The sequence below is a fragment of the Microcaecilia unicolor genome, chromosome 1 (assembly GCF_901765095.1).
Source record: "Microcaecilia unicolor chromosome 1, aMicUni1.1, whole genome shotgun sequence".
NCBI lineage: Eukaryota > Metazoa > Chordata > Amphibia > Gymnophiona > Siphonopidae > Microcaecilia > Microcaecilia unicolor.
The window spans coordinates 763,434,497-763,448,796 of record NC_044031.1 but is presented as its reverse complement, the minus strand read 5'-3'; the positions used below and the strand labels follow the sequence as shown (position 1 = coordinate 763,448,796).

The 14,300-nt window shown below is 44.6% G+C and overlaps 1 protein-coding gene across 1 annotated transcript in view; it reads right to left on the bottom strand.

Annotated features, from left to right (window-relative positions):
* The window catches only part of SLC24A1 (solute carrier family 24 member 1), a 60,611-nt gene that overhangs the window by 12,670 nt on the left and 33,641 nt on the right, over nucleotides 1-14,300 (bottom strand). Inside the window, 2 exon segments of the mRNA XM_030192796.1 lie at nucleotides 2,259-2,468; nucleotides 5,602-5,714. Coding sequence (XP_030048656.1) covers nucleotides 2,259-2,468; nucleotides 5,602-5,714 — 323 coding nt within the window.

Here is a 14,300-nt window from a genome sequence, read left to right as displayed (position 1 = left end):
CTGCTGCTATCTGTCCTGTTAACTGCGTTTCCAGGGCTTCCTTTCCATTTATTTCTTTACTTTCCTCCTTTCTTCTTCATTTCTGGTCCTCAGCTTCTGCCTATTTTCTTCATCCATGTGCAGTTTTTCTCCTCTCTTCCTTTTCCCTCATCTCATCTCCTTCCTCACTCTTGCCTCCCCTCCATCCATGTCCAGCATTTCTTCTCTCTCCCTTCCCTCTCTTCCATCCATGTCCAGCAACCCTCCTCTCACCCCTGCCCTCCATCCACCCATGTCCAGCAGCAACCCCCCTCTCCCCTGCCCTCCATGCACCCATGTCCAGCAACCCTCCTCTCCCCTCCATCCACCCATGTCCAGCAACCCTCCTCTCCCCTGCCCTCCATACACCCACCCATGTCCAGCAACCCTCCTCTCCCCCCTGCCCTCCTCTCCTCCATCTGCCTTCTTCCAGCCCTCCCCACTCCCCTGGTTGTCCATCTTCCGTCTGCCCTCTGCAGATCTGCCGATAGTAGCCCTGGTTTCCTTCTTGCCCCGCTGCCCTGCCTTTAAAATTTTTATTTTCCCTCGAGGCGCACCAGCGTTGAAGCAAAGGCAGCAGGCTCAGCTCGGTTCCAGCCTTCATTCCGTTCCTTCGCATCATGGCTCCATCCCTCGCCTGACGTATTTCCTGTTTGCGCGAGGGCGGAGCCATGATGCGAAGGAACAGAACGAAGGCTGGAACCGAGCTGAGCCTGCTGCCTTTGCTTCAACGCTGGTGCGCCTCGAGGGAAAATAAAAATTTTAAAGGCAGGGCAGCGGGCAAGAAGGAAACCAGGGCTACTATCGGCAGATCTGCAGAGGGCAGACGGAAGATGGACGAGCGGGGGAGCAGAGGTGAGCCGGCTCGCACGGGCCAACAACCGGCTCGCAAGATGCCAGTAAATTTAACTTGCGAGCCGGTGCGAGCCAGCTCCAGCACACCACTGCTTGTAAACTATAGAAGTGATAAGTAGTAGTAGTAGTAGTAATGTAGAAGCCTGCCCTTGCAGATCAGCAATGTGGCCGCACAGGCTTCTGTTTCTGTGAGTCTGACGTCCTGCAAGTCAGAATCACAGAAAAAGAAGCCTGCATGGCCGCATTGGTGATCTGCAAGGGCAGGCTTGTACAGGAAATGTTGCTAGTGGAGGAGTAGCCTAGTGGTTAGTGCAGTGGAACATGGGATGTTGTTACTATTTGAGATTCTGCAATGTTGCTATTGAGATTCTACATGGAATGTTGCTACTATTGGAGATTCTAGATGGAATGTTGCTACTATTGAGATTCTGTTGCTACTATTTGAGATTCTACATGGAATGTTGCTATTCCACTAGCAACATTCCATTTTTAGATTGTGAGCTCTTTGAGCAGGGACTGTGTTTTCATGTATGGTGTACAGCGCTGCGTATGCCTTGTAGCGCTATAGAAGTGATAAGTAGTAGTAGTAGTAGTAGTAATGTAGAAGCCTGCCCTTGCAGATCAAGTCAGACTAACAGAAACAGAAGCCTGCGTGGCCGCATTGCTGATCTGCAAGGGCAGGCTTCTAGATGGAATGCTGTTAGTGGAGGAGTAGCCTAGTGGTTAGTGCAGTGGAACATGGAATGTTGCCACTATTTGAGATTCTACATGGAATGTTGCTACTATTGGAGATTCTCCATGGAATGTTGCTACTATTTGAGATTCTACATGGAATGTTGCTACTATTGGAGATTCTAGATGGAATGTTGCTACTATTGAGATTCTGTTGCTACTACTTGAGATTCTACATGGAATGTTGCTATTCCACTAGCAACATTCCATTTTTAGATTGTGAGCTCTTTGAGCAGGGACTGTCTTTTCATGTATGGTGTACAGTGCTGCGTAAGCCTTGTAGCGCTATAGAAGTGATAAGTAGTAATAATAATGTTACAGATAGACAGATACACATGTAAACCCAAATCAGTGCCAGTTAACACAATAATTGATTGTTAATGGCTTGTTAACTAATTAATTTACACACTCATCTGCTCTGTGTGCCCAAATTTGAGTGCCATTTACTGAAGCCAGGGGTAGATGGATGTATAGAAAGGCTGAGCAGTTGGGACTGAAAAGTCGGTTCACAAGAAAGTTGTTTTTTTTTTTAAATAGCACTTGCGTGCAGACAGGAATGGACCAGCTCAAAACTGGAACATAGGACATGTCACCTGCCCTTTAGGTTTTCACTGCTGATTCAGTACAGCCACATCTGGAGGGTGAAGTCTTACCGGATTCCTAACATCAGGCACAGTAAGCCACAGAGGGGTAACAATGGGGAGCACAAACAGATAAGTGGCCTGCTCCCTCCTCGTTTCAGGCCATTTCAGGGACAACAGTTTGTCAGTTTCTTCCTCCTCCTCCTCTTCCTCCTCTTTTCTGTTGTCACTGTTATCTTCATCACCATTGGTATTTGAGCTGCCCTCTCCAGCCACAGCATTCTGTGAAGCCAAGTAATATGTCATTATACTGCCTGTCCTTCTAGACAAATCAGTCTCTGCTCATACTCTGCCCCTGTACCACCCTGGCTCCAGATGGTGTGGAGGTGGTCTGGAAGGATATTCAGCAGCATTATGCATGTAGTGTCGCTGAACATCCATGGACAGTTCTCGTGTGTGGATGACAGCTATCAAGTTCAGTAAATAAATAAATATATAAACAAATAAATGATTTTGTATTCAGTCTGGAGGTGAGCACATACTTACCCAATGACTTTATGCTTCAAATGAAATTTCAAGGAATAAGGAAATTTCCCTGTTTTGGAATAAGAATCCTCCAGATGCCTGCAAAGCTCTGTCTCTAGCTCCGCAGTCGCTAGAGTTGAAACATACTGCGGGATTATTTTATTTGTCCAGTCTGAAAGAGTAATGCTACGACTGGTAGCGCTATAGAAAAGGCGGTAAAACGAGAGGACATGAAATGAGATTGAAGGGGGGCAGACGCAAGAAAAATGTCAGGAAGTATTTCTTCACGGAGAGAGTGGTGGATGCTTGGAATGCCCTCCCGCGGGAGGTGGTGGAAATGAAAAAGGTAACGGAATTCAAACATGCGTGGGATAAGCATAAAGGAATCCTGTTCAGAAGGAATAGATCCTCATACGGTCTGTGCCAGAGCCAGTGGTGGGAGGCGGGACTGGTGGTTGGGAGGTGTTAACAGTGCTGGGCAGACTTGTATGGTCTGTGCCAGAGCCGGTGGTGGGAGGCGGGGCTGGTGGTTGGGAGGCGGGGATAGTGCTGGGCAGACTTGTACAGTCTGTGCCCTGAAGAGGACAGGTACAAATCAAGGTAGGGTCTACACAAAAAGTGGCACATATGAGTTATCTTGTTGGGTAGACTGGATGGACTGTGCAGGTCTTTTTCTGCCGTCATCTGCTATGTTACTATGTTTGTTACTACTACTACTTAACATTTCTAAAGCGCTACTAGGGTTACACAGTGCTGTACAGTTTAACAAAGAAGGACAGTCCCTGCTCAAAGGAGCTTACAATCCAAAGGACGAAATGTCAAGTTGGGCAGTTGAGATTTCTTGAATAGAGGTGTAGTGGTTAGGTGCCGAAGGCGACATTGAAGAGGTGGGCTTTGAGTAAGGATTTGAAGATGGGCAGGGAGGGGGCCTGGCGTATGGGCTCAGGGAGTTTATTCCAAGCATGGGGTGAGGCGAGGCAGAAAGGGCGGAGCCTGGAGTTGGCGGTGGTGGAGAAGGGTACTGAAAGGAGGGATTTGTCTTGAGAGCGGAGGTTAGGGTAGGAACGTAAGGGGAGATGAGGGTAGAGAGGTAATGAGGGGCTGCAGATTGAGTGCATTTGTAGGTTAGTAGGTGAAGCTTGAACTGTATGCGGTACTTGATCGGAAGCCAGTGAAGTGATTTGAGGAGAGGGGTGATATGAGTATATCGGTCCAGGCGGAAGATAAGACATGCAGCAGAGTTCTGAACGGACTGAAGGGGGGATAGATGGCAAAGTGGGAGGCCAGTGAGGAGTAGGTTGCAGTAGTCGAGGAGAGAGGTAATAAGAGAGTGGATGAGAGTTCGGGTGGTGTGCTCAGAGAGGAAAGGGCAAATTTTGCTAATGTTATAGAGAAAGAAGCGACAGGTCTTGGCTATCTGCTGGATATGCGCAGAGAAGGAGAGGGAGGAGTCGAAGATGACTCCGAGGTTGCGGCAGATGAGACGGGGACGATGAGGGTGTTATATAAAATATTTGGGTGGAGTGGAACAGGTGGATGTGAAGCGTCCTGTTCACGCTTTCCAAAAAATACTAGGACTAGGGGGCCTGCGATGAAACTACAGTGTAGTAAAAGTTTTTTCTCCAATTTTTATTGAGTAGAACAACATAATATTTTCCAAATACAAATTATAATCTGCTTAAAAGGAACCCACTGTATGTTTCCCCCTCCCCCCCCCCCCCCCACAGTGTAGTAAATTTAATACAAATCGGAGAAGAACCGTTTTCTTTCACCAACGCGTAATTAAACTCTGGAATTCATTGCCAGAGAACGTGGTGAAGGCGATTAGCTTAGCAGAGTTTAAAAAGGGGTTAGACGGTTTCCTAAAGGACAAGTCCATAAACCACTACTAAATGGACTTGGGAAAAATCCACAATTCCAGGAATAACATGTATAGAATGTTTGTACATTTGGGAAGCTCGCCAGGTGCCCTTGGCCTGGATTGGCCGCTGTCGTGGACAGGATGCTGGGCTCGATGGACCTTTGGTCTTTTCCCAGTGTGGCATTACTTATGTACTTATGTGACTATATCCATGCACGTCCATTTACGCCAATGAAAAGCTGGTGTACAGTTTCACATTCTGATGGTGCAGACAGTCTTTGAGTTTGATATCTTAAGCTCCAAAGATACATTGGTGTTGATCTTGTTGCTGGGTCATTTTAGAGCTGAGAATTTCAGGCTCTGTGTGTCAAATGGGGGCAGATGATTTTGATGTAAAGTTTTTTTCAGGTTTCAGTTGGTAGTTAGTAGTTAGGTAGCTACGTGGGGCCTGGGCCCCCGTAGATTGGCCCTGGACTCCCCTGCCGACGACCCTCTGGACCTCCCCCTCCCGCCAGCCGAGATCCTCTTCTTTCCGCAAAAGCCTTCCTTCTGCTTCTGACGTAACGTGCGGAAGGTAATTTCAGAGGAAGGTATCAGCAGGGTTCAAACCACAGCAGTTGATAAAGGACAGGGCCAGAGCCTGAGTGATAGAACTGAGCAGCATGCTGGAGATGGTGTCCACTTCACGTGATGGACCAGACTGGTCAAGACAGTTTGAAAAGCAGCTGCTGGGAACTAGGAAGTTTTTCACTGATGCCAGAAGGCTATGCGAGCTCTCTAGAGAGGTAAATGCTGTCCTTCGCAGGAAAGTTCTCCTTCTTGTGGCTCTAAATGCAGCTCCAGCTTTAAATTCCAGCTTCACCTCGAGTTCTGTTTCCAGCCAACCAGGCCTCCTCTACCTGCAAGAACCCAGTTCCTAGCCATCAGTACCAATGTGACTAGAAAACCTTCAAGCACTCTATCTGAGAGCAAGAGCTGACGGAGCAGTAATATAACCCAAGAGCCCCAGGCTCTCTCATCTGATCATACCTGAAGGTCTTGTGTGCCATCGACGGTTGTTGTTTCTTCTTCCTCTTTCCTCAATGTCTCAGAGCTGACTGGAGGTTTTACTTGCACGCTCACAGTGGACCCAACTTTCGCTTCTAAATGGAAGGATAAAAAACTGGAGGATTCAGTGAACAACATGCCCAGGCCAATCACAAGGCCCACAACTCTCGTTTTCTTGTCATTGTGTACAGAACATAAATAGCACCACAGCCATGCAAGAGAAGGAGGCACAGCGCCACCTAGGGACCACCCCCAGTCCACTCCCTAATTCCTCATGTCTGTGGGCCTTCTAGGTATTATGACAAAGTGGGATTAGAACTGAGCCGTAGGAAGATAAATTGACCTTTCCAAAGAGATACAGGAAGTCAGCAGCAAATATGAAATCCAAATTTGCATCCTAAGACTTCTTCCTGGTTGTGGCCTAGCACTTTAAATTAAAACTAGATGACATCACTCTCCTTTCAGCCCAGCCCCATCTTGTCCTATTCTCTTGCATGGCTGGAACTAATCCCGTGCAAACAGTGACAGTGATGCTACAAAAACCTGGTCTAAGATTGAGAACCACCAAACTAAATTCACTTGTGAAACCCAGGAACAGAAGACTTCTGCAAAGCAGTGTGCTGAACCTTCTCTCTACAGAGGGGAGATGTAGAGCTTATCTTTTTCCTCAAGCTTTCGTTGCTATTTAGAGATATGTTCAATGAGATGCCAATGTCAGCTCTTTTATCGCTGTTTTTTGAAACGATTGGAGTTCACTTTGTTTATTTTTATGTACTGATAATGTATGAGATGTTGCGATCCGCCTTGAGTTGTAGGATAGTGCAGAATATACATAAGATCCTAAGTGACAAAATTGTCAGGTGTTTAAAGTCAAGAAGTGGAGTGGAGGAGTGGTTAGTGTGGTGGACTTTGGTCCTAGGGAACTGGGTTCGATTCCCACTTCAGGCACAGGCAGCTCCTTGTGACTCTGGGCAAGTCACTTAACCCTCCATTGCCCCATGTAAGCCGCATTGAGCCTGCCATGAGTGGGAAAGCGCAGGGTACAAATGTAACAAAAATAAAATAGATACTATTGGAAATTCTACATGGAATGTTGCTACTATTGGAGATTCTATATGGAATGTTGCTACTATTGGAGATTCTACATGGAATGTTGCTATTCCACTAGCAACATTCCATGTAGAAGGCTGCGCAGGCTTCTGTTTCTGTGAGTCTGACGTCCTGCACGTACGTGCAGGACGTCAGACTCACAGAAGCAGAAGCCTGCGCGGCCACATTGGTGATCTGCAAGGGCCAACTGGGGAACTAAGGAACTGAGTTCGATTCCCACTTCAGGCACAGGCAGCTCCTTGTGACTCTGGGCAAGTCACTTAACCCACATTGCCCCATGTAAGCCGCATTGAGCCTGCCATGAGTGGGAAAGCGCAGGGCACAAATGTAACAAAAGTAAAATAGATACTATTGGAGATTCTACATGGAATGTTGCTACTATTGGAGATTCTACAAGGAATGTTGCTATTCCACTAGCAACATTCCATGTAGAAGCCTGCGCGGCCACATTGGTGATCTGCAAGGGCCGCCTTCTACATGGAATGTTGCTAGTGGAATAGCAACATTCCATGTAGAATCTCAATAGTAGCAACAGTGGAGGAGTGGCCTAGTGGTTAGGGTGGTGGACTTTGGTCCTGAGGAACTGAGTTTGATTCCCGCATGTGGGAAAGTGCGGGGTACAAATGTAACAAACAAGTGTGAATTGGGAAAAATGTTGCATGGATAGCGGAGCAAAAGCAACACAGCAAATAACAAAAGAAGCCATTTTAGCATTTCACTCCTCGGCAGCAAAGTAGAAAATGAGACTTTGCAAATGGTGATACAAAACATAAACAAAACAGCTGGAAAGCAACGAGTTCAAACACTCAGGGGCCCTTTTACTAAAGGGTTGCCGCGTGGCGATATGGAATTACTGCTGGCCCAACGCAGACACTGGCGGTAGTTCTGCCTTGAGTGCGAGTCATTTCTGGCGCTAAGGAAAATGCCACCTGTATTTTCTAAAAGCAGCGCTAACCCAGCAGTAATCAGGCAGCCGGTTAGGCCAGGTTACTAGGGGAGCCCATACCGCCACCTTCAATGGGTGGTGGTAAGGGCTCCCCCCCCCCCCCCACACACATGGCCACGTGGTAAGAATAATCTTACCGCATGGCCATGTCTTTTTAGTGGCTTTTTATCCATTGTTGTAAAAATGCAAACCCCCCCCCCCCCCCCTGCTACCGCAGGGCCCTTTCAGCACAGCTTGGTAAAAAGACCCCTCACAGTCTAAGCAACAGAGTTCCAGATCTGCAAGCCCTGATGGGATAGGCAAATTGGTTCAATAAGTCCCATTAATAGGTCAAATTCATACTGGGCTATAATCTCTTTAAGAGGGGTAGAAATGACCAAAAATTGAAGGGAATGGGGAATAGCCCTTTATTTGAAAACAAACATTGTCTATTAGGGGTATTACGCAGGCCTGAAATCATATCTTGGTTCAGGCTCTGAAATGACAGTAAAACTGACACGCTCATTTCTAAGTGACTTTCAGTTGAACTAATGTGTGACTCAAGATCTCAAGACACAATGTCACAAGCTATATGAGGGAGGGTGCAGGTGCAAAATAGCTGACCACAGGGGTTTAGAAATATGACAGTTAGCAACTGTTAACAGATGTTCTGGAGAAGGAGGGAACAAAGTAGTTCCTCGGGAAGATGACGATGTTGCCGAGAAATGAAGGCCTCTTCATTATCATACAACCAATTATCTGTAACTAATTAATTACCATGAACCTATCATATGTAACCAATTAATTAGCATGTAGCCAATTACCTGTAACTACAATATTACAATATGCAACGGAAATTACCTGTATAAAAGTGATTGTACCAGGAAGCAAGAGCCAGAGTAGCAGATTCAGCCAGTACTTCTGTATAAGCTTGTCTGTACTCTCATGAGAAATTACAATTTGTAATCTGCAATTGGTGAGTAATAAACAATCACATTTCTCATTCTAAACATAGCCTTGGTTTATTTATTCCACCTATTAGGAGGTGGCTGGTCCATACACTTTAGTAAGGAATAGATAAACCTGAAAATTTAACATTAAAGTGACTGAAATGTAGAGGGCTAGAGGAAATGGAACCTTTATCCAACTCAAATAGAGAAATTGGTCATAAATATTCAAAAGTTAGGAAGACAAGGGGAGGTGATTTTTTATAAAAATTTACAAATAAGCAATTGCAAGAAATAAATCTTGTAGTAGAAAATAAGACAGCATAGAAAGGAAGATATATAATTTCTATCACAGAAGGAAATGTGTAATAGAAAAATAATAATATACTTTTCTCTCTAATCCAGTCCAGAAAATAGAGGGAGAATCCAAGGCAATATTCAATGAAATGACCATAAGGAGTACAAAGACTTGAAAGATGGTGTATCATCAGAAGTTACCTCAAGACATAAATTCCCTGCTATTCCAGAATCTAGGACTGAAATCAAGTGATCTGGATCCTAGACGATGTACTTGAGCTACTCCAATTTTTTCCATTATCGGCTGAGGACGCCCATCTCTTAATCGTGCCCCAGTCCCGCCTTCGCTACGGTGCCGACATGCCCCCCGTGAACTTTGGTCGTCCCCGCGATGGAAAGCAGTTGACGCCGAAAATCGGCTTTCGAGTATGCCGATTTGGGCGACCCTGAGAGAAGGACACCCATCTCCCGATTTCTGTCATAAGAAGGGCGCCCTTCTCTTTCGAAAATAAGCCTGATAGTAAAACCAAACATATAAAATAAAATAAATAATAAAATCTATCATGTTAAAAAATTTACATTCAAAGGTTTTACATATAAAATGTGTGATTAATGATACACTCATAAAAAATAATAATAAACCAATATATATGTAAAATATATCATTGTTAATATATAATATGAATAAAATAGCAAATAATATAATCCATCGTGTGCTTTAAAAAATATTTCCAGTAGAAAACTATCTGAGATTGAAATGAATGTTTTGAGTAAAGGATTGTCATTTATACCAACGCCTAAATATAACACATTTAAAACTAGGATTGAGTTTTTTTTTAATTTATAAGAAAATTACAAATTATGGAATTTTTCTCCAAACATGCAGACCAATCGATAGATAAAAGGAATAGCAAATGGAAAAGTTTTATTGTTTCCTGATGTCTCCAAGGAGACATGACGACGAAGGAAACAATTCCTGTTCCTTAGGCCTGAAGTTTTACACTTGGGGGTACCTTTTTTTTAAGATACCCCTGCAAGTGTATAATAAAGTTTAAGGAAAAAAAAATATGTATTTACAGAGCCGTCTCATGTATCTTCACTCATAACCTCAGTGAAAGTGGATAAATGTTAATTATAAGTGTTTGCTCTACTTAACAGTACTTGTAGAATTTCTTTTTTGATTAACCTTTAGATATTTTGTCTCCAGTAATTTCCTGAAATCTTGGATCACATGTATGGACTTGAGTATAGTTTTCCTGTTAATGTGAAGCTTCTTAAGCCTCACTTTTTTCCTTTCTGTTTTACTATCTTTACATAATTTTAGATTATTAGATACTTTTCCTGAACAAGAGGGTTGTCTTGTAAAATATTGGGTAATATTAATAAATAAATAAAAAAAGGAATAGCAAATGGGTTCCATCAGGCAACACACATCCAGTGGCGTTCCTAGGGGGGGCGGACACCTGGGGCAGCGCCCCGCCCCCCGGGTGCAGCCCCCCCCCGATGCAGCGAGGACCCCCCCCCCCGCGAAAGAGCCCCCCCCCCCGGGTGCATGCCACTGGGGGGGGTGCCGCAGCGCGCGCCTGCTGCGAGTTTACTAACTTTGCTCGTTCGCTGCAGCTCCCTCTTCCCCGGAACAGGAAGTAACCTGTTCCGGGGCAGAGGGAGCTGCAGCGAACGAGTTAGCAAACTCGCGCAGCAGGCGCACGCCGCGGCACCCCCCAGCAATGTGCACCCGGGGCGGACCGCCCCCCCCCCCTTGGTACGCCACTGCACACATCACTTGATACAATCATATGAAACTATTGTCCTTAATGACATTATGACATTGGAAAAACAAGACAATCAGAGGATTTTCTACAATATGACAAGAGAGGAGAATGGAGAGCAGTTAGGACACTACAGAAAGATCCTGATATTATTATTAAGCCAGCAGACAAAAGTGGAACCGTAGTTGTAATGAATAGGGTCGATTAAATTCAAGAGATTTATAGACAATTAAATGACAACAGTTTCTATAAAGTATTGAAAAAAAGATCCTACAGTCAATATTAAGGAAGAAATGTCTTCGTTGGTATTGTTAGGAAAAGAAGCCGTTCTTCCCACAATATACACCCTCCCCAAAATACATAATCCCTGTCCAAACCTCCTGGCAGACCTATCGTATCTGCCTGCGGCTCTTGTGTAGAACCACTTTTTATTTTTATTGACAAGGTTTTCACGTCCATGGTTTTTAAGATTCCGTCATATACTCGAGACTCGTCTGACATGATAAACACACTTAACACCATGTCTCCAAGCAACAATATGTTTCTAGTCACTTTTGACCTAGAGATGGGAGTAACTAGTGAGGTATTTAAATTTGCTTGATGACACAAAGCTATTCAAAGTTGTTAAATCGCAGGAGGATTGTGAAAAATTACAAGAGGACCTTACGAGACTGGGAGACTGGGCATCTAAATGGCTGATGACGTTTAATGTAAGCAAGTGCAAAGTGATGCATGTGGGAAAGAGGAACCCAAATTATAGCCACGTCATGCAAGGTTCCATGTTAGGAGTCATGGACCAAGAAAGGGATCTAGGTGTCGTTGTTGATGATACGTTGAAACTTCTGCTCAGTGTGCTACTGCGGCTAAGAGAGCAAATAGAATGTTAGGTATTATTAGGAAAGGAATGGAAACAAAATGAGGATGTTATAATGCCTTTGTGTCGCTCCATGGAGCGACCACAACCTCGAATATTGTGTTCAATTCTGGTCGCCGCATCTCAAAAAAGATAGTAGTGGAATTAGAAAAGGTGCAGAGAAGGGCAACAAAATGATAAAGGGGATGGGCCGACTTCCCTATGAGGAAAGGCTAAGCGGCCAGGGCTCTTCAGCTTGGAGAAAAGGCGGCTGAGGGGAGATATGATAGAGGTCTATAAAATAATGAGTGGAGAACGGGTGGATGTGAAGCGTCTGTTCACGCTTTCCAAAAATACTAGGACTAGGGGGCATGCAATGAAGCTACATGTAGTAAATTAAAACAAATCGGAGAAAATGTTCTTCACTCAACGTGTAATTAAACTCTGGATTTCGTTGCCAGAGAATGTGGTAAAGGTGGTTAGCTAGCAGAGTTTAAAAAAGGTTTGGACGGCTTCCTAAAGGAAAATTCCATAGACCGTTATTAAATGGACTTGGGGAAAATCCACTATTCTGGGATAAGCAGTAATAACATGTTTTGTACTTTTTTGGGATCTTGCCAGGTATTTGTGATCTGGATGGCCACTGTTGGAAACAGGATGCTGGGCTCAATGGACCTTGGTCTTTCCCAGTATGGCAATACTTATGTACTTATGTACTTATGATGTAGAAAGTCTATATACCAATATCCCACAATTAGAATCCATTGAGATTATTAAGGAAGTATGGCAAATAGAGGTCTCATTGTATGATTCCCAGAGAATTTATCATAGAATTAATGACTATTGCACTTACAAAGAATTTTTTGTTTTCAATGGTAAATTTACCAACAAGTGAAGGGTACAGCTATGGGGCTACATTGCGCCCTCTATAGCTAATTTATATGTGGCTGATTTCGAGAAGAAAACCTTACAGATAATGTATATATGAACAACATATGTCTTTGGAAAAGATATATTGACAACATCTTTATGATTTCGAGAGGGACAGTGAGCAACCTGGAAGAATTCTATACATGGGTAAACACCCTGGATGCCAATCTCAAGTTCCAAATGAATTACAACAAGAAAAAGGTATCTTTCCTAGACATTAATATAAGGATTAGAGGCGGAGAATTTATTACCGACATTTATCGCAAACCGACTGATGTTAACAAATTTTTGAATTACAAAAGTTGTCACAGTGCATCGCTTAAGGCCAATTTTCCCTATAGCCAGTTTTTGCGCTTGAAGCGCCTCTGTTCAGATTCTAGAACTTATGCATGGCGAAACTGTTTGTAGAAAAGGGTTACCCGGCAAAATGTATAGAGATGGGATTTCAGAAAGCCTCTAACTTTCGAAAGAAGTATTGTTAAAACCTGCACCAAAACCAGTTGATAATAAGATGGTTTGTACTCTTCCGATTACCAATATGTCAAGACCTATTGTAAACCTTTTTAAAAAGCATTGGCATCTGTTACAAGGATTAGATAACTTTAATAACAAGAAGTTAATTGTCGCGTATAAAATGTGAAAAAAACCTTAAAGATTTACTAGTCCCATAAATATTACCAGACTATCAGGTGAATTTTCGAAAGAGAAAGCCGCCCATCTTCCGACATAAATCGGGAGATGGGCGTCCTTCTCGCAAGTCGTCCCACATCGGCATAATCAAAGCCGATTTTGGGCGCCCTCAACTGCTTTCCGTCGTGGGGACGACCAATGTTCATGGGGACGTGTCGGCAGTGTAGCGAAGGCGGGACTGGGTCGTAATTAGGAAATGGGCGTCCTCGGCCGATAATGGAAAAAAGAAGGGCGTCCCTGACGAGCACTTGGACAACTTTACTTTGTCCATTTGTTTTCACGACCAAGCATCAACAAGGTGCCCGAACTGACCAGATGACCACCGGAAGGAATCGGAGACCACCTCCCCTTCCTCCCCAGTGGTCACTAACCCCCTCCCACCATAAAAAAACGTTTAAAAAACACTTTTTGCCAGCCTCAAATGTCATACTCAGGTTCATCGCAGCAGTATATAGGTACCTGGAGCAGTTGTAGTGGGTGCAGTGTACTTCAGGCAGGCGGACCCAGACCCATCCCCCCTAGCTGTTACACTTGTGGAGGTAAATGTGAGCCCTCCAAACCCACCCGAAACCCACTGTACCCACATGTAGGTGCCTTCCTTCATCCCTAAGGGCTATGGTAGTGGTGTACAGTTGTGGGGAGTGGGTTTGGGGGGAGGTTGGGGGCTCACGTACACAAGGTAAGGAGCTATGCACCTGAGAGCAATTTTTGAAGTCCACTACAGTGCCCCCTAGGGTGCCCGGTTGGTGTCCTGGCATGTGAGGGGGACCAATGCACTACGAATGCTAGCTCCTTTCATGACCAAATGGCTTGGATTTGGTTGTTTTTGAGATGGGCGTCCTCGGTTTCCATTATCGCCAAAAAACCGAGGACGACCATCTCAAAAACGACCTAAGGACGACCATCTCTAAAGTCGACCTAAATTTCATGATTTGGGCGTCCCCAACCGTATTATTGAAACGAAAGATGGACGTCCATCTTGTTTCGATAATATGGGTTGCCCCGCCTCCTTACGGGGCCGTCCTGCGAGGACGCCCTCATGAAAACTTGGGCGCCCCATTCGATTATGCCCCTCTATGTCAAACCATCAGTGAATTTACCCATCTCCCTCCTTCCTTTTCTCTCCAAATTACTTGAGCGTGCTGTTCACCGCCGCTGCC